Raw genomic sequence first — 23,925 nt, forward strand, 5'->3', positions numbered from 1 at the left:
CTAAATCTTTAATTGAAGATATTAAATATGAAAATTATTAATACTTATTTATAATAGATAATATATTTAATGTTTAATTATGTTAATTTAATGATGTTATTCATTCATCATCAAATATTATAGATACGATTGAAATGTATATCTAACGGCTATAAATGACCAAAAAAATGCCATCTTTTTCTGTTATTATTTGAAATTTCTCTTCAATCGACTGGTGAGTGGTGAGCACAGAGCAGTGGCGAGTGGTCCCATTTCCCAAATTATTTATGATTTTCTTTTGGAAAGGATTATTTATGATTACCAACACAGTTAGTAATGTTTCTTTCAGTTAGTTACGTTTGTCTTTTTAATTTTTTTTTATTTCTAGAAGAATTTATCATTTTGAGTACAATAATTAATTTTTCGTAATTTATAAATTTATTAATAAAATAAATATTTATCACAAATTTTAAAGTTGTTACGGTAACACTAATATCAAATTTGATTTATGGATTTTTCGATTAAAAAAATAAAAATCTAATAAAACGCAAGCATAATATTAACTGACAGTCACAGTAGCAGAAATGACAAGGTGGCCAGGGGCGTGCAGTCACTGAATTCCATGGCCACGAAGACGAACACTTAATACCTTGACACAGCAAAGACTTTATATATAAAATATGGAAGAAAAAAGTGGGAGAAAAAAAGGGTTCGATGACGATGGATGAAAACTACAACCCTTTCTCCTTTAAGTAGTAACTATTTAACTGATTCCATCGGTACTTGTTCTGTGAGATTCTCTTTTGAGAAACCAAAAAAGAAAAAAAAATCTGAAACTGCTAAAACCTTACCACCTGGATATAAAATTATAAATCAAGAATTTGATAACAAAGGAGAAACAAGTCAGTACAGAGTTGATGGAAAAAGAAAGAATTTTCTAGGAAACTTTTGAAGGAAACAAACTCATATTCTTACATGAAACTCTTAAATTGAACTAAACAAAGTAAGAGAGAAATGTATAAAAATATCACTTTTTTTTTAATCTCTTTTCTTTCTCTCTATGCTTTGTTTGTGCCTTTTTCTTTTTTGGTGGTGTTGCTGGTAATTTACCCAAGCCTTTTTTTTTTTTGTTCTCGCTGCTCAATTCAATCTCTGATCCCGTTTTTTTCCTTTGAAAACGGGATTTTCCTTATTCACCAACAAATCAATAAATGCAAAAGTGGAACTGCGTCTCTGCCAATGTCAGCTAATGGGACTGGAGCTAATTTGAAAACAATGAGGAGATTCATGAAGAAGGTGATACTGAATTATTGAAATGAAATGGTTTGAAAAGAAAGGGTATACGAGGTAAAGGACTGAGAAATGGGGAAAAAGGACACATTTGTTAGGGTATTTTGGTTGAGCTTCTGCACACACGGGGGGTACATATGGTACATTTTTTCTTTTTTGTTGTGATGGGGTGAACACTGATCAGTGCCTTCCATTGTTATTGAACCATGGTGAAAAAGGAGGGTGCCCCATTTCCTCCTCCATTGGGAGTGTTTGAATTCTGTCTCTGGAATTCTATCTTATAACCCATCTTTCGTTCTTCTTCCAATTCTTCATCATCATCGTCATCGTTGTCTTCCTCATCGTCATCTTCATCAACCTCCTGATCCATAATATCGCTGTCAGGTTCATCGATCCTACCATACCCATCTACCAACAAGGATTGTCCTCGATGGTGATGTTGTTGGTGGTGTAACCCTTCCCTCTGCTCCTCCATCAGCTCCCTCACGGTACTTCCTGGCTTCAATACCAACCCAACAATTAATCAATACGCATCATACAATGATGGCTAATCAAAATGCAATGATAATTATTAATTAATGAACAATGTGAAAATGAATTTACCTTCTTTGCAGCTCCACCGTTTCCTTCTCCAAAGGGATGACTAGGTAAGCCTTCTTTGCTTGTCACCACATCAGCAGTAGCTCCGGTTTCGTTTTGGGATGGTTGCGGTGCTGCCGTGCTTAGTGTGGGGTCATGATGCTGCCGTGACGTTTCTTCATCGGGTCTATTATGGTCACTAAAGCTGCCACTGCTAGTCCCACCACCAAGTATTTTCTTACGGTAAAGGGCATCGAGCTGGTGAAAATAGGGACAAGTTTTGGCATCTTCGGGACGTTTTTTGTTGCTTTCTTTGACCTTTTTGAAGTACTTGTTGATGTTCTCCCACTTTTCCTTACATCGTTTGGCGCTTCGCTTGTAACCCAACCTGGACATACCAGCAGAGATTTCTTCCCAAAGAGGACCTTTAGGCCCAGCTTCTTGGTACCTGGATTCAAGCCCACTCCTCAGGTTTATAAGTGTAAGAACTTCAGCTTTAGGCCATCTAGACGAGGCTGGCTCCACCAAGCTCCCACTCCCACTAATCTCTTGTGGTGGGACCTGTTGTTCCGGGATTGCCATTACTATTTCTGTAGTAATGGGCTGTTGTTGATGCCTCACAAGTTCCATATTGTGAAGCTGCTGCTGCTGTTGAACAACTTGTGGCTGCTGTTGTGGTGGTGGTGGTTGATGGTGAGATATATGCGTCTGTTGTTGTTCTTGTTGCTTTTGTTGTGTTAATGACGGTGTTTGATGCGATGGTGGAGCAATAGGGACCTCTGGTGGAACAACGGAGACGGTCGGTTGTGTCGGTGGAGGTGGTGGTGGTGGTGCAGGTGCGGGTACAATAACAGTTGCGGTAGTGGGTAATTGTATGGTCTGGCCAGTAATCTTTTGCAAAAAGGAAACAATAGCAGCATCCCTTGAAGCAGCAATGGCTCGTTCTTGAGCCATGAGTTCATGTTCACGACTTAACCTTGCCATCTCTTGTCTTTTCCAAGCTTCTTCTCTTATCGTCCTATCTTGCTCCCTCTTCTCCATGGCTTCTAAAAACCTTTGTTGCATGGTTTCTTGTTTCTGCATGACTTGTTTCATTAAACCCTCAAAGAACTCCATCATCCTCCTGGTCGTACTACCACCCCCTCCTCTTGACGACGACCTTTTACGTTTACGGCTAGTGCCAGCCATGCTTGACGGTTCTCCTCCAACTCCAACTTCATCTTCGTCCTCCTCATCATCGTCAAAGCCTTGAGAGAAGGTAGAGCTATTAGAAGAGAAGCTAATTCCAAATGGAGCAGCCGTGGTGGCAGCAGGAGGCGCTGGCGCTGGCGCCATCGCTGGCTCTGGCACTGCTACAGGTACTGGAGCAAGAGCAGATCCAGGCATGGATAAGAAAGAGGAAGAAGACATTGGTACAGCTGTTGTAGGTGGAACAATTCTGGCAGCAGAAGAAATAGGCATTCGGATCCCAACCGAAACAGGAGCCACGTCCAAGCTGGCGGCGGTAACGGCGACAGTAGCAGGAATCACCGGTATTGACAAGTTGGCAGGAGCGGCACCGGAAGTTGTTTGAAGCGCCTCTAGCTGGCTGAAAAACTTATAACTCTTACCATCTTGACGCCCAGCACGAGTTTCTTTCGTTCGCTTGTAGTATTTGTGGACGTTCTCGAATTTTTCCCTACACTTTTTAGCACTCCTTTTGTAACCCAACTCCGCCAGCTTCCTGCAAAACCAGGCCCCTCCTTATTTATTTTTTCATATAATTCATCTATGGTATTGTTTCCCAGGTTACTCTCAATGGAACAAGTTATATATATAATATGAAAATGCTCTCACACAGTTACCAACTGACCTCATCTATACTTTCCATAGTAATAATCAATGGTAACCTTTATTATTGATTGAAAAAAAACCCAAAAAAGAAAAGGAGTAAAATTAAAAATGGTTGATGGGGTGAAACTGGAGAGTGTGGGAGGCCTTTCTTCCATGGCGACTGATAAGTTCAATAAGTAGAGGGGAAAAAAAAAGAATTCGTCTCGGGATTTTCAAAGTGATAAAATAAGATAGGCATTTAAATCACTTAGATGGGTACAGTAGTAGTAAATAATAAATAAAGGAGAATAAGATGTCTAAAAAAAGGGGGAAAAATGAAAAGATAGGATTGGCTAGAGAGTAGTTGCAGTGGATCTGGGCCATTTCTTAATTGTAAGAAAGAAGATGCCCCCAACTCGTGATTCGTGATGGAAACAGATAGAAACCATGTGCGTGCGTGCGTTTGTTTGTTCGGGGTTCAGATTTCAGATTGAGAGAGAAAAAAATAACTATTCCCGTTAATATTTCAGTGGGAGCAGCAAGCAATGCTTGTTATGAATCTGTGATAATGATTATATGATTTTTATTTGTTGTTGAATTAGAGAAGAAGAAATGATCTATGGGTTTTAGTTAATTTAATTTACCTGGAAACATCTTCCCAAAGGGGGCCCTTGACGGTGGCATCACGGAAAGTAGCATCCATATCTGATCTAATCTTGAGGAGAGCAAGAGTCTCTTGACGTGGCCACCGATTGCCACTTGCTACACCGGCTCCTCCGCCGCCGCCACTACCATGTCGGTCCCCTAATCCTAATTCGTCTCCACCGCCAACACTTGCTAACCTCATGAACTCATCTAAATTCCCAGCTGGTGGTCTACTGCTTATAGGCGACGCCGCTTCCACTAACTGCTCCGACGCCTCGCTTACTGCACCAGTCGTTGGAGGACCAGTCGTCATCTCACCGTATTGAGATTGCTGCCCTCCTCCTCCACCACCACCACCTTCCTGCTGCATATCCCCTTCAGTAATTTAGTTGTGATGTCGATAAAGCTGAAGAACAATGATCTTTCGATTTAATTTTCTTTTATCAATGGTGTATCAAGATCTTCTTCTTCTCCTCCTCATCAATGGTTAGTACACAATTCAGCTGAATTGTATTTCGTCCTTCCCGCACACCGAGAGAGGGGGATCGGTGGTGTTCTTTTTGGAGGTGATGGGTATGTTGAAAAAAAAAAACAAAGAAAATGGAGACTAATAATTGAGAAATTAAACAAAAACAGTTAGTTCGAGAAAGTTTGGTGAAATATGGGTTGATGTTAAATACGATTGAAGAATTCTTTGTTCTTTTGAAAAATAAATCAAAAGAAAAAGAAAAGAAGGAACTGAAAGAGAGAGAGAGAAAGAGAAAGACAACTGGAAAGACTGAAAGCCAGAAAGAGTATTCCTACGAGTTAGTGCTTAGATTTTTATTGTTTTCTCCATTTCTTTATAAAGTAAAAGCTTTTTTTTTCTCTGAGAAAATTAAACAAATAACAGAAGGGCATAATCATTATCAACAAAAACAGCTGCAGTACCCCGCTGCATAAATTTTACACAGAATAAAGCAAAGGGATTGAAGGAAAGAGAGAGAGAGAGAGAATTATAGATAAAAAAATGGATGGAGATTTGAGGAGTATGATGATGATGATGATGATTAAGAGAGAGGGAGAAGAAGAAGAAGAAGAAGAAGAAGAAAGAAAGAAAAGAAAGATGGTGAAATGAAAAAATATGAAATGATAAAACAAAGGCGAGAGCTGTGTTGTCAGCCGCTTTCACTTTGCAGCTAATAATTGTTTTTTTTTTTTTGAGTAACAGCTAATAATTGTTAAAAACAACTTTTTGCCTCCCCCCCCGCCCTCCCCAATATGTCTTTTATTAAATTAAAAAAATTATTACTCTAGGTTTTTATTTCATTAATTCATGTATTATTTTTAAATCAATAATACACTCCAAAGTATTCCTTATTTGAATTTATAATTAATATTTAAAAAAAAAAGAAAACAGAAAAATTAGGGTTTTTGAAGTTGTTAAAGCAGAGTCTGCATGCTTTCTACGTTCATTTGGGCTGCGCTTTTAAATTTGGGTTAATTGCTATGTTAATTTTTATTAAAAAAATAATTAATTAAAAAGAAAAATGGAAGGAAAGCAATAGATCTACCTTGTGGGCAAATGGTAATAAAAAGACAATATTTACTTTAGTTAAACAAAGGTGTGGGTCCGGTGTTAGTAAGTTGCATGTGATTGGGGCCATTGGTTTTGTTATTAATTAAAATATTAAGAATCACCCTGAAGGATCGCCTCCCATTCTGTTTCATTTGATTTTTTTAAATACATGAACCTCAAATATCTGTGTAATATTTGCTGGTAAGATACTAATCTCCATCTTTAAGCTACCTATCTTTTTTTTAATTAATTAATTAGATTTATTATTACATCAAAATAGTAAGTGAAGAGTATAATGTAATAATTTGAATATATTGATATGAAATTACAAGTGAGGATAATAAGATACAGGACAGGATCACATTGACACAGCTGTCAAAGGCCCCAATACATATGAGGTGCTAAGGTAAGAACGTGCGTGGCGTTTTTCCCCCATCTGCCAGCCAATCCCATTAGCCCACCACCCATCCATCTTTCATTTTTCGGCTTAATTCCACTATACCTCCCCAAACTATGACTTTGGTTTTTATTTCATCCTTAATTTTCAAAACGGTCCAATTAAATCCTTAAGCTAAACTATCAGTCTAATTGGGTTTATCGCTAAATGCTAGCTTGGATATGATTAGAATGATTCAAGGATTAGGTTATCTGTTTAAGCTCAAAGGCTTTCTCGAAACATAAAAGGTTTGGAGAATAATATTAGACTTGAAAGAGGGGTTCGAGCAAAAAAATATCTTTTTATTGTATGGGCAAACTTGAGTAGTAAGTAAAATTCAAATACAAGCACAATCCAGCCCAACTCGCTTTTAATTTTATAACGAGTTATTTCTTTATTTATAATTAATTTATATCATATGAAAATTAATTATTTTACATTATAATATAAATATTAAAAGCAGGTTAAGCTGTTCATGTTTAGAATTTTAATAAAAATATATAATAATGGTAAAAGATATATATAATTAAAAATATTAAATAAAAATAATTTTATTTTAAAAAATAAAAATTATAATATGAATAAGCTAAAATAAGTTTAAGGTAGTCATTTAAAATATATTATCAAGTTTAGGTAAAATTTAAAATCCATATTTCAAGTTAGGTTGAGTGCTTAGGCAACCATATATGGTGCTGATACCATGCATGGCATAGCCTCTAACTTTGGGATGGTAAAAAAAGAATGAGCCCAATGAATTCCAATCTACTCCAACCCGTTAGAGGCAGCTTTTTTCATTCTTTCTAGAAATCAAGTTCTGAAATAATGCAAGGTGGTTTTTCTATTAAGATTTTTAAGGCCGAATTTAGGTGATATTAACCCACCTACATGATATATTTACAAAAATACTCTTATAATAATTTCATAACTATTTTTTATACATTTTAATTAAATTTTTTATTTTATAATAATCTATAATATATATTTTAATTTTATAAAAATATTTATATATTTTGTTATATTGTCCACTTTTATTATATATTTGATTTAAAGTTTTAAAGATTAGTATATCATAAAACATTATTTAGAATTTCACGATGAGTTCAATGAGTTCAGATAAATCATTTCTTAGTCAGTGATGAAAATAGTATAAAAAGTTCGGAGCACGGATCAAAGTCGGGTAAGCATAAAATTATCTCATTTTATCCATTGTTATTCTTACATCGACTCATGAGCACATCTAAATTTAATGTTTTTTATAAAAAATATTATACGAATTATTATCATACAAATCAATCAATAATTATATAATTAAGGTTAAAGTTGAAGACTGAATTAAGAGAATGAAAAAACAATACTTAATTTTAAAAATTGAATTAAAATATTTCAAAATTTAAAAACCAAATAAAAAATTAGGGGGAACGTTGGCTGCAATTAATCCTTTGATCACCCCCGTTATACTATGCCCAACCAGTCGCACATGCCCCTCGCCTCTCTTCTTCTTTTTTTTTTTTTTTGTTTTTTCACTTTCATCCCTTCACACATTCTTCACTTTCACATGTAGTTACTTGCGTCTCACACTAACCCAATCATTTCATATATATAAAATTCTTATGAAGAAAAATCATAAATTGAAATAATAATTATAGATACTAAAATTTTAAATTAAATTTCTAGATTTAAAAAAAAACATTGGGATTTAAACCCTGAAAATTGATCTTTCTTTGTCATTAGTTAAATTGCAGCTCAATATCCTCTCTCACTGAAACAAAGAAAAGACAGGTGATGAAGAAAGTTACACACTTTGGGTTTCTGATTTATGATAATAACAATAATTATTCTTTGCTTGTTGGCAATGGTATATGTCCACTTTTTTTTCTTAAAAAATTAATTAAAAATGGTAGTAGTAGTTTGCAAATAATGTATACGTACATGTATAGAAGTAATTTATTCAAGGGGTTTATTATATCATAGATTCCTAGTGGGAAGTGGTGAGTTTTTTAAACTTTATTTAAAGCTTTATTGATGCCAGTACATCTGAATCAGATGGTGTCTCCCTTTTTTTTTTTTTAATTATTATTTTTATTATTTAAATTAGGGATAGCCTGAAAGCAATGTGAAATCAAATGTGTTCCAAATGTAGACTGTTGATTTCTTCTAGTAACTTCTTGCCAGCCACTGAAGAAACTAAATACAATTATAAAACTATTAATGTGCTTCAACAATGAAAATATATTTTTTTTTTATTTTTTCTACAATCGAATTAAATCGATTAAATCACCGTATAGAATACATTAGTAGAAGAAAATATTCAATTATAATACAAAAATAAATATTCTATATAATTTAGTTATTCGAGTATTTCATATTTTTTGAGTTAAAAATTATCTAACATTTGATGATAAATATTATTTAATTTAGTTATCTAATTAGTAAGTTAAAATGTATAGTAATTATTTGTCGTCATTAAAATTTTTAGATTACTTAAATAATATTAACAAAATAACTAATAATTATATTCTGAAAATAAAAACATGTCTTAAAATTAAAATATTATTATTGTATAAAAATAAGTTTTATAACTTAAATCATGTAGGTCATGTTCGAAAAGTTATAAGGTAATTAGATTTAAGTATTATTATTTGTAATTATCCGCATAATTACTTCAATTCTCATCCTAATCCCTATTAATTAGAAAGTGTAATTGAAGTGTTTCAACTAATTACAATAGTTGCCAAACAATATACTACGAACATATAATTACAAGTAATTACACTCAAATTCAATTAATTGATGATTTTCTAAATACGCCCTAGATTTATTCATGAATTGGAGTTTCAATTTCATTCAGATAAGTTCGGGTGAATTTTTTTTTATCTCAAACAATTAGGTGTTGCTCGAATTTAATTTAAATAATTAAAAATATCTTAATTTGCATTTAAATTTAATCATAAAACAAATAATCATTAATATCAAATATGTTTCTAATATTTTGTTAATATATAAACTAATAAACAAGTTTATCTCATTCATATCTTACCAAATTTAAATCTAAACTTTCTTTTAACCAAATCGTTATTTTGCCTCGTCTAATTATTAGGGTCAAGTATGTCCTTTAGCTCCTTAAAATGAAAAATTATGTTTTTACAAGATTTATAAAATTTTAAATAAATAAATAATAAAATTATAATTTGACCTCTCTAAAATGATAAAATTTTAATTTTATAATTTTTAAAAAATATAAAAATATATATATCAACATATTAAAAAAATTATATTTTAACTCTCTTAAGAATATATAACTTAATATCCAGGTTCACTTTGCCCCGCTACTTCAAAACAGGTATTTTCCCCGACCATAGGCTCTCTCATAGAAGGTAGGGTTGAAATAGTCAGTTGGGAATTTAGAATAATTGCACTAAAATTTCCTCCTCTTTTTTTATTTTTATTTTTTGTTGAAAGAGAAAGATAAAACCATTAGTGGGAATTTTGTAAGGTATTGAAACAAGTTTAAAAAAAATGGTATGGCAAAAAAATAAATATCATAAAAACCAAGGTGCATGTCACTAATACTTTAAACATCAAAAGGTGGCGTGAACTGTAAACAGTGCGTGTGCTTTCAACGTCTCAAACGCAATTATAAACCACACAACGGGAAAAAAATCAGTAACACATTTATGAATTTCACTTTTAAAATTACATCTATTATTATTGGTCACATATTATTTATTTGAATAAAATAATTACTTAATTATAAAATTTTGAATAAATTATATGAACCGGATTAAATTAAATCTTCCATTATTAAAAAAATAATCAATTTAATCATTAATTATTAAAAACTCAAATAAAATCAAATTTTAATAAAATTAACATTTATTATTTTTTTAAAATTTAATTACATTTCAACTCCGAATAAAATATTCTATTTATAAAATCACAAAATTCTTTCTAAAAAGGTATATTAAATAATAAATAATATTTTTAAACAGTGAACATTAATTTTATTGAATTTTGATTTTGATTTACTTTTTTTAATAATACGAGATAGTGTACCAATTATTTTTCATATATTTATACTATACAATAAAAAATAATATTTAACTTATCAGTGTATCAGATACAAACTCATAGTAAATGAGAGATTGAATTGAACATAAAAAAATTACCAAATATCCGATCATTTTATAAAATAATAATTTCTTTTATCTTTTACCCTAGATTGGATTTAAATAATTTTGTATGTTTATTAGATCCAAATTTGCATTCAATTGAACCCAAAAGAATTTAATGTGCTATAGTGATCCAAATCCACTTTTGGGGTTCATAACTTCACGTAACAATGTCGAGCAGAACTCTCAAATCAAGCTGGATTTTTTTGGTAGATGTTATGCCCTTTGAGCTTAAACATTGAAAGCAACTTGGACCCGAAAGAAATAATACAAAAATTTTTGTATAACTATAAATATATACATTTTTCATATTTTTCGAGAAAAGGGGGGGAAAGGGGGGGGGGCTCATTTTCATTCCATGATAATCACATGGTTGGCCAATAGATAACCGCGTGGTAGTAATAATAAGCAGAAGGAAGAAAAAACACTTCAAATTTACATCAATCATAGTAATATTTGGAAACCGGGACAGAAATGAGATGGGCGGTTCCTTTGGTCAAAAATCCCAAATTTTAAATAATTGCCTCAACGTTAAGCAACTACTTTTTAAGTCAACATTTACAGGCAGAGTAGTAGGACCATATGTCAAAGTAAGTTATGTTTCAAAGAAAGTTTGTTACCTTGGTTGAATGTGGAGAGAAAGGAATATTGGAACACTCTTCCTCCAGAGGATCTAACAAGTGTTTAAAGGAAATGATATCAGCTAAAAGTACACTTTTATAATGGCTGCTTCCCTGTGACTTATGTAAAATGGAGGGTACAATTCTTTCGGGGGGGTTCATTGAAAGAATGTTTTCAAGGGTTGGTTAAGATCAGAAAATTTCAGATGTCAAGTACGGGTGTGAATATCGGCTGCAAGTATGTTTTAAATACAAGTTTAAATTCCTGTACCTGTGTGTCTGCATGTGTTGGGAATGAGTAAAAAAAAGTATTTAAAAAGAAAAAAAAGAGTCGAAGCAACATAGGATATCACCGCTTTCCTTACAATAACTAGTATTTCTATACTTCTATCTTTTTCCAAAATTTTCTGCCTTCCATATGCATTGACAAAGAGAAGTAGCAGATACACAGTGAGTCAAACTCAATCTTTTCCTTAAAATATTGAAAAGTTCACAACCATCAAAAAACACATGAAGGTGAGAAATGCAATCCTAGCTATCAAAGACTCGCTCCTTTTAGTCACCATAAGATCAAAAACAGGCATATTTCTTTCTTACAAGGAAATAGAAAGAAAAAAATTTCCTATTTTGATGCAATCAAAATTCTCAGCATGTCCTAAAATGTTCATAACAAAAGCATAAGGAACTATGATCCAAGAGACAAACATAACAGGGTGCATCTAATATGCAGTTGTTAGTGTTTCTAGCTAGTGACTAAGTTACACACCTATAGTTTCACAAATGTGCCATCGAGTGCAATGATTAGATAGCTTGACTTCTTAAATCCTAGTTTCACCCATCTTCACACACACAGGTCATCACCATCAGTTAACTTTGATAAGAGTTATTAATCTGAGAAGGATAAACTCCTACTGTTTAGAGGGGTTGATGCAGTAAGGTCGATAATATGCTATACTTGTTCTATTACCTTCGTATATTGTATATGCTAATCTTGTTTTTCAACCAAACAGTGTATCAACGAGATATATAGTACAAAGAAAAAAAGATACAGGAAAAAGGAGAACATTTTGACTAATGCCACATTTTCAAAAGGTTTCTTTCATCAGAATGCCAGATCATGCATATCACAGACCACAGGAAAGTATAGAACTGCAGTGAAAATTGAAAAGTGAAATGAAAAAATGTTTCTTACATTTTTGAAAATCACACAGCACTAGAAGAAAATAGTGAAAAAGGAATGTGTTGTACCAAGCAAGATGATCTCAGCACAGAGAAACTGATTGTCCATTGGTGTACATTTCATGGCATAATATTAGTGATAGACATTGCAGTTTCATTTCCACCCATAGTCCTCATTTCAACTATTTATAACAACCGTTGATTGAGAAATAGAAAAGTGAAATGGAAAAATGTTTCTTACAGTTTTGAAAATCACACGGCACTAGAGGAAAATAGTAGATCAAGTGGAATGTCTTTACAAGAGAACTTGACAGCACTAGAAGAAAAGGCAAACAAATAGATCCACAGAAATCATACATGCGCAGCTTAAAAAGTTAAGATGGTCCACGAATCATATTTTTGTACCTTTCTTAACCTCCTCTCTACATGCAACCACAGGGCTAAGGATTATGCAACTATGGATATGATATGTAAATCAAGTTCAGTCACATAGAATCAATCATGATCAACTAAAAGGCTCACCTTGATAAATGACGAGTATATAGAATGCCCTGATCCTAGTTGCTACATATTTCCAATTTTAATTTAAAAACACTATTTTGTACCTTTCTTAACCTCCTCTCAATATGCAACTTCGTAATACGATAACGAAGAAATTAACAGAATCTAGGATTTCACAGTCCAAATACTAGCAATGCAGGACTCATATTTGAAAAAGCACTGCAACAGCAGTATAAAATAAAACGGAAATATCTGGTCATGGTAAAACAATAAACAATGGAAATAGAGAAAGTAAAGGAATTGCTTGGTGGAGAGACAAAAACCTCATAGGATATACCTAAATATTAGTTCAATACAATTGGCTTAAATGGTAAACTAGGAGTAACTTAATAGAGATGTGTAGCTAGCCACAAACAGAGAATGCTCTTAGCAAAGTCGAGCTCGAGATCCATAAGCGTACAATTTAAAATAGACAAGGAAATCAAAACTATTTTACTGATAAATTTTGTTCATTCTGTTTTGGTATAAGATTGTTCATTTTTAATGGAATATTCCTCACTTTCAGAGCTAGTCATTCTGCCATCATAGTTAGTTTACAAGACCAATCACCTAGATGGGGCGATTAGGTTTATTCAAGACTAACAACTCTTTTCAATTCATGCAAGTTCAACCAAAAACAATAAAAATTAATGAAGTTGTACACAACACCGAGGATCTTGAGGCACACTGGAAATAAAATTAACTACTTTAATCTTTGTTATCCACAAATAACTACCAGTTTCACTGCATCAACAAGCTCAAAATGTTAGCTATCAGTATACGATGAATTACCTTCTGAACAAAAATGAAGGCAAGAATTGAATGACTGAGCTGAAGTTGCAACCTAAATCTTCAACTCTATCAACTGTGTAGTGTGTACAACAAACCACTCCAATAGTTGATATAGGAGGTAAGAAATAAGAAAAAAGCCAAATTTTGATCTCAAGGCACAGCCCAAAACTTCAATGCAGCTAAAAGGCATAATGCACAAGATAGCTTGAGGTCCCATCTTGAAGCCTGAATATACATACTCAACAGCATCACTCAATCATTCACAGAGAATCAGAAAAAGAACTAAGAGCTCCCTTTTCACACTGCCCAACCGTCAACTGAAAGGCTTCATCACCAGTATTGTTTACCTTGCAACATAACCGACGTGGCACCTGCCAGAGTACATACAAAGCATCATGAAACCGAAAAGGCCTTGAAACTACCTAAAGGGGGAAAAACTTAGAAACAAGTATGAGAATATAACACACCTGATGCCAATTCTTTCCAAGAGGATACCCTAAAACCTGGATGTTCTGCACATACTGCAATGGAGGCGGATGCGGAAAGCAGAAAACCTTTCTTTTCAGATCATCTTTGGCTTTGGCCCGGGAATACGAACCCAATGTAGCATTACCATCTTTCATTACATCTTTGAGAAAAAACAGAACTGGCTTTTTGCAAACAGATTTGTATGACTTCCTAGTGTCATGATCAAATTCTTGGGGATGTCCTAATTTATTCCAGGCAACATAGGTATGCTCTGAACGTTCTAGCTCACGAGGTAACACGATATTTGGGAACACTTGAACAACATAACCAAGGGAAACCGAAAAGGTGAGATGCCTTTCACGATCATAACAGATTGATCGTTGTAGAAAGCTCCTGGGTTCAGTTTTCATAGCTTTCGTAAAAAGCTTTAAACTGTCCAACGAACTTAATCCAGGATAAAATGGATCCACATATTCCACATGGTGAATTGAAATGAATGGTGCAATTGGATGAGAAGATAAAAGACCATGCGCATTTCCTCTAATATCCCACTATCAAAACACGTAAAGCAATGAGTCTTTCATATTTAAGTAGATCAATTAGAAGAATTTCTAAAACTTTATCCTCCGATTACCTGGTGAAAACCATGTTCTCTAGTTAAAGGAACACCGAGTTCAGTAATGCAGGCGTGTAGACGATCATCGCTTCCATAAAGCTTTGGATACCTCTCAATGCATTCGTCGTGCAAATTAGAGAGCGCCTCCGCGAGAGGATAACTGATGGCAATGCCACCGCCGCCAAACGCCATGGAGTGACTGAAGTACGCGTTAGCGGAGTGACTTTCCGAGGGCGATCCAATGTACATCATCTCTGAATGATCATATTTGTTCAAGACTGCCACCAAATTGTCTACATTGAAAACCGTGTCGTCATCTCCCAAAACAAACCACCGGACATTGGGCAGACCGAGGCGGAAGGATTCCGTTAAAATGCGGGAGATTCGGAGACCGGAGGGGTGGCCCGTCGGGTTAGTATAACGGAAACGTGAGATGTCCTCAGAAACCATGACCGGAGGAAGCGAATCGTCGGCTTCTTCTGGAGGGACCTGCTCTTCTAACCAAATGTGACCTCGCATTTCCAAAGGTCGCCACCAAAGCCGAACTATCTCTCTCCGTCGCTTCCATAGATGCGAGGATCCAGCTATACCGAATACGATGTCGTTTAACGAAATCTCTCGTTTTCCATTTCCACGCTCAGAGAGACTGCGGTTACGAGGAGTGTCTTGTGACGAATCAAACCAAGGAGGAAGAGGAGGAATCGGTAACCGATCAGGAAAAGAAGACCAGGGTATGGAACCGGAAAGGGAATGTGGACTCCCTTCCCAGTACTTCAAACGACGCCACCGATGAGTGGTAGTGCCGGAGAAAACAAGAGAAAGCCAAGCGGCAGTAGAGATAAGCAACGCGGCAACCGCAACGAAGGCAATACCGGCACGGCTCTGACGCCAACGACGACATCGACTTCGAGGGAGACGAGTGGGTCGTTCATTGGTTACTGAGATATTATTATGGCAAGGCAGCATCGCGAAGTTGAGTTGCCTCACCCTCAACGCTCATTTCCGCCACCGCCTAATCCAAAACGGCGAGACCAAAAAAGAGTAAAACGGCAGCGGAGAAAGCGATAGTGTTACGTACTTGAAAGGGTTTAAGATTTGGTAAAAGATGCCGCAGACCTGTAGAAAGGGGGCGTAATTGAACTTGAATCTAAAAGGTAAATCCAAATCCCCAATTAAGGGTTTTCTTCTCTCTCCTCCGCACTTTACTCTCTTTGTTTTTGGAAAATAATTATTAGAGTCCGTTTTACGCTAATTTGAAAATCTGAAACGAAAACAAAAACAAAAACGCACAAAGGGAAATGAACCGTCGAACAAAAAATAGTTAGGAAAGAGCCGTTGCGTATTTGTAAGCTTTAATTTGTACTGGAAGTTAAAGCTTCTTTGCTTAGCTTTACACTCTGTTGGGTTGGCTGTCCATTGTTTTTCTTTAGGAATAGGAAATCATTTTCCAAATATTCTTCTTGGAATCCAAGCTTATTTTCCTTGATCTTATCTGGGTGTAGCTGGCTTTTTTATGTGTAAAAATATTTGTAATTACCAAAGAACCATTTCTTGTACAATGGTAAACAAGAAATTTGTGTGATTCATTTTGTCTTTAGCAAAGCATATCGAGGGACTTGGTTTCTTTCCGGAATTCTTAGTTGGGAAAAACAGTTCCCACCATGCAAATTCGAATTTTTCAACGGGATAACTGCGAGAAATGGGCCCCAGTCCTGAGCGCAGTCAAGACACGCGTCTAGAATATATCCCCCAATACCATAATTTGGTCTCGGTTGTTGTGACAAGCTTTTTTTCTTAAACTTTTCTTTAAGATTTATAATAGAAAAAAAGAGATAATATTTGGTACTTTAATAATATTTTTTTAACACCAGAGAAGAGTTAATAAATTATAATGTGTTTTAATTTTTTTTATACTTATTTTATAATATTATATTATATATTATAAGATATTTGACATCATCTAAATCCTACTTGTTATCAAAGATTTTTCCAAAAATAAATTTACCTCTAATGTTATTGTAAATTTACCTTTTGGTTAACTTCAAAAATATATGAAATATTGTTAAATTATTTGAAATTTTTTATTTAAATTATTATATTGTTAAAATTATGATTTTTTCTGTTTATATTGTTTGTACAATCGGAGTTTCTACTTTCACTCCTCTTTCACAGGTTAGGTTTTTTTTTTTAAAACAGTCTTGAATGTCACAAATCTATTAACCAATCTCTGAATGACTTTCTTCTTATCCAATTTTCAATGTTGGTCATCATATTGACTTTAATTTAAGGTATGTTTATCTATTTGTTAGTGTGTCTTGTTCTATCGTACTGATCATCGAATTGTTACTTGAAGCTTGCCAATCAAACTTTAAAAATAATAATAATAATAACAATCCACATACTTAAATAAAAAAAAATCTTAATCAATGATCATTTTATAATTTCTTGAAATTAAGTGACTAAAGTGTAAATTACTAATAATCTAATAGCCTAGTTTACCAAAAAGTAAATTACATAAATAGTCGCTCAATTATTAATATTTTTTAAAGTATATAATTTTCTCAATTTTATCTATTTTTATAATTCAATTCATATTTTGAAACATGACTTGCTTTTAATTGGTATAATAGTAAATTTAGCCATCAATATTTGCATATTATATCGATTCGATTTTAATTATAAAAAACAACAGTCAACATTTATACATTATATCAGTTTTATCATTTGTTTTAAATTATCAGAAGATTGTAAAAAAAACATAAAAATTAAAAACAAATCATTCCTTTTCTTATCAATTTTGCTCTCCCGTCATTGTTCCCCGCAACATCTCTCCCCTTTCCTCTACTTCTCGCTACTTTGATTTCGAGAAAAAATCTCTTAAGAACTTGTTAATGTTTCGAGATGGTCCATTTATGGTATTATCATTATATTTTATGTTTGAACCATTTAACCATGTTTTTAGCTAAGCATGTAAGGACCTTCTAAGGTACCTTTTTTTAGGCCCATCTTTCTTTAGGTAGGAAATTAACAAATGGGTTTCCTTATTTTGTTATTCAAGAGTACTTTTAGTTCTTTTTCATTCATTTAATCCTAGTAAAGCAATGGTTTTAAATTTGTTACTATTGAGACAAAGAATGAGAGAAGAACAGATCACATGGCGAAGAGAAGTGATCATGCAGAAAGCCGGACTTAATGGAGACAGTTGAGCAGTGTTTTTGGCATAAAAAAAAAAAAGGTATTGTCTCTTATGACGAAGGAGGGGATATTTATAGATAAAGTTAGTCACCACTCACTAAGTGTCCTTATGTGAGAATTCATCAATGATAATGAATTTTTGAAGAAATAATGAAGGAAAGGAAGTCTTTCTGATATTATTATTTGAGCTTATTCTTAAGCATTGTTTATTTGGTGCATTTATAGATGAAAATAACAAAGAAACTGCTCTTAACAATCAGTAGTTCCATCAGAGATTCCTTTCTTCTCATTTTCTTCCATTTTTTCTTTTTCTTTTTCTATGATTCAACATTGTTAATATAATACATTCTTTTATCGTCTACCATTCAACTATCTTTATTGTCTCTTTACAATTTCGTTTCTTGAAAGCTAGGTTGTTAGGTTGCTAGCTTTCCTCCTCTTTCAATCATTCAACATACTTCTTATAATGCTTTCTATCACCCCAAAGTCTTAACATGTACATGTAAAGATTTCTTAGTCAAAAAACGATTAGATTATTAGATCTGACAATCAGGCAACAATTAGACTTGAGTAAACTCAACAAAATCTCACATTTCATGCAAAAGAAGAGGCTTAATACTTAACATAGTATCACGTGTCAAATGAAATAAGATTTTAACACCGTTGGAAGGAGGTACTAGTTTAATAGACGGAGTTCAAATAACACATCAAACATTTTAGAAATATAGGTGCCACATTGAAAGATTTATTAAAGTTCAAGGATAAATTTTACCATTAGCCCATAGATTTTTTAATATATGTAAATTCCATTTTACTAATAAAATAATCCATGCTAAAGTCAAGCATTTAGAGCAATATAGTACTAGAAATCCCTTCAATACATTTATATGCAAATCGCATGCTTTGATCGGAAAATTTTGCAATTTGCTTTTTTTCTTTTCCCCATGAAATATTTCCTTATGGAATGCCTCACATGTAATGATAATCATATCTTCCCCATGATTTGACTCTGATTTTATAGAAATAAAATGCGTGAATATAAAAAAAAGGGTAAACGATAAAAATGGTCACTTTTGTTTGTTTCAGATTACGTTTTAGTCATTTATGTTTGAAATGCTACGTTTTACATTTCCGTTATTGTTTTGTTAACGAAATAGTCACTCTGTCGTTAAGATGTGTTACCTCCCTAACGAAAATTTTACGTGGCAATCCAAATGGGTTTTAAATGTTAATCTGGATGTTCAATTGAGACAAGATATATTTTTTCTGATCGGGCCCAAAATGGACTTTAGCTCAACACAATTTTTTTTTCTCAGCAAATATACAAAATTTGATTTAAAAAGGCATATATCTTGATTTTATTTGATTCCAATCAATTTGATTTCATTTTAATCAAATCGATTTAATTGCTCGATTTAATTGCTCCTTTAATGTAAATTTTGTATCATTATTCATGAATATTTTCAAAATTCTTTCATATTGAATGCCTATAAAAGGCGAAGAATCCTTCAGAATTTTTTAGACAATCACACTCTCTCACACTGAGTTTATTTTGCTCTCCAAAATTCTTCTATTTTCCTCTTCATATTTTCCAACGTTTCGGTGATAGAAAAAGATAATGTTTGTTCATTGATCACTGTAAAGTTGCTATTGCTTCTATCATCGTATTGTTGTATCCTAGGAGATAGTCAATCAACGTTTCTCCAAGTACCATGGGAGCGGTCGAATCTGTCTTAAAGAAACTGTGTTAAACAGGCCCCAACATTTAGTAAAACTCGATTCTTCTTTTAGATTTCTGGTTTTCGTTATCTTACTTTTTCATATCTAATATTTTAAATATAATTATTTAATTTAATTTACATAAATATTTTTTTATTTATATTTATATATTTTTCCACTAATGTGTTTTGTCCAACAATCTTAAGACAAAGATTTATTATTTTGCAATTCTCTAATCCGAGACAAACGAGACACTAAAGCAAAGAAAAAAATTTGTTTTTTATTTGAAAATAAAAACAAAAATTTAATAAAATCTATTTCGGGATTTGTTCCTGCTGATCAACAGATTTTATTCTATATTTGATTTTGTTTCCAAACAAGCATTAAAATTAAATAAAATATGTTTCAACGGAAATAAAATTTGTTGAACAGCTCGAAACAGATTTTATTCAATCTTAACTTTTATTTTCAAATAAAAACAATTTTTTTCTTTGCCTTAGTGTCTCGTTTGCCTCGGATTAGAGAATTGCAAAATAATAAAGCTCTATCTTAAAATTATTGGACAAAACACGTTAGCGAACGAATATATAAACATAAATAAACAAATATTTATATAAAATAAAATAAATTGAATAATTTATATTTAAAATATCATATATGAAAAAAATAAGTTAACGAAAACCAGAAATTTAAAAGAAAAATCGAGTTTTACTAAATGTTGAGGTCTGTTTTACAAAGTTTCCTAAAGATAGATTCGGCCGCTCTTACGGTACTTGGAGAAACGTTGGTCGACTGTCTCCTAGGATACAAACAACACGATGATCGAAGTAGTAGCAAGAGAAGAATTTTGAAGAGCAAAATAAGTTCGGTGTGAGAGAGTGTAATTGTCTAAGAAATTTTGAAGAATTCTTAGCCTTTTTATAGGAGGCATTCAATATGGAAGAATTTTGAAAATATCCATGAATAATGATACAAAATCTGCATTAAATGAGCAATTAAATCAATTTGAATAAAACCAAATCAAATTGTTTAGAATCAAATAAAATCAGTATATATGTCTTTTTAAATCAAATTTTGTTTATTTGCTGAGAAAAAAAAATATATTTTGTGTTAGGCTAAAGTCCATTTTGGGCCTGATCGGAAAAAAAAAATATTACTCTTATTTAATCCCTTGGATTGTGGATATTGGATTGAATTGAAACATTACTGTCGAAACCATTTTTTATTTTTAAAAAAACTAAGTTGACTTTAAAATGAAAATGGAGTCGCCACCGATCTTTTTGTTTAAGTGTGATTGGATCACCTTATAAAACACTTTTTTTTTAAATATTGATTTAGGCCTACGAAAATTATAAAAAATAGGTTCGAGAGTAAGTTACGTACGAGGAAGCATGAGCACCCTCGCAACACCCAAAATTAGTACCAATTGATTAATTAATGTCCTAACATTGAAAATTTGAAAAAATGTTAAAATATGATCCCTTTAAAAATTCGTGAACAACTCGAGTTGGATTTTAAGATTCTCCTGTTCTGAAAGAACAAAATATCACATCCAATACGTTAAAATCATCTTAGGGTTTACAAAACTCATGCCTAAAAAAAAGGATACTCAGTTATTTAGTAAAATGGAAAATCGACACCCAGCACGTTAGGGCACTATTTCCCAAATCTCCAAACACAAAATATTGTCTTTGTAAGGCCCAAAATTTGCCCGGCCCAAAAAACCCTAGAAATCAAAACCCAACAAAAACAGACCCAAACCTAAATACCTATTTACAAACACGACCCAAATGGCCCAAAACACAAACAGATTTCAACAAAAAACCCAAGGAGCTGCCGTTTGCAACCGAAACAGTCCCCAGGCACCGCACGTCGTGCAAATCTCCGCGTCATGCATCACTCCACCTCCACGTAAGAGACGTACATGCCCATGAACCTGCAAACAAGTGAAATAGGTTGTAAAATCGGCTATAAAAGCCTTAGAAATGTATTGTAAAGGGGGGTTTTGTTTCGGGAATCAAATACCAAAAAAATACACATTCATATTCGAAGCAAGAATACACACAAAAAATTGAAAGCCATCGAGCAGAAAATCAATTTCGTTTGAAGGTGGTTTCATAGATTTTTAGTTTTGATTTTTTCTTTTTTATTTATTGATTAGTGTAGAATATTATCGGGTTATAAAAAGGAGGAATTTTGCTTACTCTTTCGCTCGACGGACGGAGGTGCTGCATGCGCCGATGAAATCCATGGATTGATGAAGGGGGAGGGGAGAAGTTAAAGAATTTTAAAAGAAAGATTTGAAACCCATTTTTTCAGAAAGAAAGTCTGCCAAATGAAGTTTTAGTTTTTTCCCTTTTTTTTTTAACTTATGACAGAGATGGTGCCGTTTGGGTGGGATGGAATACATGCTTTTGGGCTTTGTAGGGGAAATTTATGCTACTGGTCCTTCCCCTTTGCGCTAGTGTTCAATCGAGCCGTGTTTCAATATTTCTTAAATTTACTAAATTTTCCTCCGAAACTCCTACACTGTTTTAATTTAGCCCATGCTTGCGTACTGCATTTTTGGGATTTGGATCATTTCGCTTTTTGTCCTCCCTTTGTTATGTGTGCATTCAATTTGGTCCAATTCCCTTTTACTTATTTCCAAGTTCGCCCTAAACTCCCATTTGAAGTTCAATTTAGTCTTTTCCATTATTTTTTGTTTTTTTGATTAATTCGCTTTAATATTATTTTTATCATTATTTATTACCTTCTATTTTTATTATTGGTATCATTTCATGATTATTATTTATTTCTATTACATTTTTTTCCCATTTATTTTCTTACTCTTTTCATTAATATTATTATTGTTATTATCCTTACTGTTATACATTATTATTATTATCGTTACTATTTCTATTATTGTATTCTTACACTATTATTTATATGTGGTATTAGTACTATTTTTATTATTATTAGTTTACCATTATTTTCAGATACCATAGTGCTTCATTAACGTTATTATTATTTTTTTCCCTTTTTTTTTTGTTATTCTTATTGTTCAAAAAACTCTCATATAATATGGTTTTGGAATTATGTAAGATATTTAATGAGATCACCTTTATATATTGTTGCATACGCAAAATTGACATTAGCTTTATTTATGTATATTATAAACCTCGTGTTGTATCATATTTGGATTTTCTCGAAGATTTACTTATGTACTATCTATTGCTTTAAAAATATCTTACTTTAGCATAATTGAAAAGCACTCTCATCAATCATTATTTTCTACATTTTATTTTTATCTTTATTTATTTTACAACTACTTGCGTTTTTAAAAAAAGAAAAAAAAACCCTCAACATAAGAATATATTTCGTGTTTGGAAGTTTGAGAAATCGTGCCAAATCGTGCTGGGTTACGACTTTTTCATTCAACTGAACTATGGAATATCCTTGTGAGATTTCATCCATGTTTTCTTAAATTAAAATGAGGCAGTATTTCGTATTTGGGGAGTTTGGGAGATCGTGCCCAATCGTGTTGGGTTTCGATTTTCCATTTGACTAAAATACAAAATATCATTTTAAAATTTTATCCATGTTTTCTCAAATTAAAATAAGGCAATGTTTCGTATTTAGAAATTCGATAAATCGTGCCCATTCGTGCTGGGTTTCGATTTACTGTTTGAGCCGAATAGCCAAATATCCTTTTTTTTAAGTGCATGCGTTTTGGAAATCCTGAGATGATCTTGTGTCGAGGGTTCGAAATATTGTATCCAATCGTGCTGGACGTAATATTTTATTCCTTCTAAGCGAGAGAACCTCAATATTCAATTCAAGTTATCCAAACGTTTTTAAAGATTGTATTTTAAAATCTTTTCAAATTTTCAACATTAGCACGTTAATCGATCAATACGGTACCAATTTTGGGCGTTGCGAGGGTGCTAATCCTTCCTCGCACGTAACCTGCTCCCAAATCCGTCTTCTAGTTTTTCGTAGACCAAAAACGTTGTTTTAATAAACCAAAAATATTTTATTAAAATGATCGACCACAGGGTGACCTAATCACACCTAAACAAAAAGGATTGGTGGCGACTTCATACCTTGTTTTAAAGTCGATCCCCGTTTTTCAAAATAAAAATGGTTTCGACAGTCTTGTTTTGAGAAGTTTTCAAATAAGCGATTATAAACCAGCTCAAAATATTCGTTTAGTTTACTTAAGGATAAAAGGCAATCGATATTGGATGGAAATTGTAATTTAAAACCTGATGTAATAATAAGAAACATACAAGCACAGTATCAAGCATGAAATAAAAATACCTGGCAATAATATTACATGAATGATA

General features: G+C 32.9%; 2 protein-coding genes and 1 long non-coding RNA gene across 4 annotated transcripts; all 3 read right to left on the minus strand.

The window, feature by feature from the left end:
* Positions 1-840: 840 nt before the first annotated feature.
* Positions 841-5,550, minus strand: LOC107929556 (trihelix transcription factor GTL1). Of its 2 annotated transcripts, none has more exons than XM_016861014.2 (3): positions 4,305-5,550; positions 1,873-3,571; positions 841-1,764 (listed from the first exon to the last, which is right to left on the minus strand). In XM_016861014.2, the coding sequence occupies exons 1-3, from the start codon at positions 4,673-4,675 to the stop codon at positions 1,753-1,755; spliced, it is 2,082 nt and encodes a 693-aa protein (XP_016716503.2). In that variant the 5' UTR covers positions 4,676-5,550; the 3' UTR covers positions 841-1,752. The 2 variants fall into 2 exon arrangements, with proteins under 2 accessions (XP_016716503.2, XP_016716502.2); XM_016861013.2 differs by having other exon boundaries at positions 841-1,768.
* Positions 5,551-13,501: 7,951 nt separating this feature from the next.
* Positions 13,502-16,219, minus strand: LOC107929604 (uncharacterized). Its single transcript, XM_016861088.2, has 3 exons — positions 14,702-16,219; positions 14,067-14,618; positions 13,502-13,970 (listed from the first exon to the last, which is right to left on the minus strand). The coding sequence occupies exons 1-3, from the start codon at positions 15,647-15,649 to the stop codon at positions 13,860-13,862; spliced, it is 1,611 nt and encodes a 536-aa protein (XP_016716577.2). The 5' UTR covers positions 15,650-16,219; the 3' UTR covers positions 13,502-13,859.
* Positions 16,220-21,187: 4,968 nt separating this feature from the next.
* LOC107929535 (uncharacterized) lies at positions 21,188-22,391 on the minus strand. The gene is made up of 2 exons (XR_001692841.2): positions 21,802-22,391; positions 21,188-21,533 (listed from the first exon to the last, which is right to left on the minus strand). It is a non-coding gene; the product is annotated as an uncharacterized lncRNA (long non-coding RNA).
* Positions 22,392-23,925: the final 1,534 nt, after the last annotated feature.

The sequence above is a fragment of the Gossypium hirsutum genome, chromosome A12 (genome assembly GCF_007990345.1).
Source record: "Gossypium hirsutum isolate 1008001.06 chromosome A12, Gossypium_hirsutum_v2.1, whole genome shotgun sequence".
Lineage (NCBI taxonomy): Eukaryota > Viridiplantae > Streptophyta > Magnoliopsida > Malvales > Malvaceae > Gossypium > Gossypium hirsutum.

Excerpts from the sequence above, each read along its gene's own strand:
- LOC107929556 (XM_016861013.2), bottom strand. The coding sequence starts at position 4,675 with ATGCAGCAGGAAGGTGGTGGTGGTGGAGGAGGAGGGCAGCAATCTCAA. Across the intron at positions 3,572-4,304 it reads CTTTGGGAAGATGTTTCCAG|GAAGCTGGCGGAGTTGGGTT; the intron begins GTAAATTAAATT and ends CTGGTTTTGCAG. Across the intron at positions 1,769-1,872 it reads ACGGTGGAGCTGCAAAGAAG|CCAGGAAGTACCGTGAGGGA; the intron begins GTAAATTCATTT and ends TTGGTATTGAAG.
- LOC107929604 (XM_016861088.2), bottom strand. The coding sequence starts at position 15,649 with ATGCTGCCTTGCCATAATAATATCTCAGTAACCAATGAACGACCCACT. Across the intron at positions 14,619-14,701 it reads GAGAACATGGTTTTCACCAG|TGGGATATTAGAGGAAATGC; the intron begins GTAATCGGAGGA and ends GTGTTTTGATAG. Across the intron at positions 13,971-14,066 it reads TTGGAAAGAATTGGCATCAG|GTGCCACGTCGGTTATGTTG; the intron begins GTGTGTTATATT and ends GTACTCTGGCAG.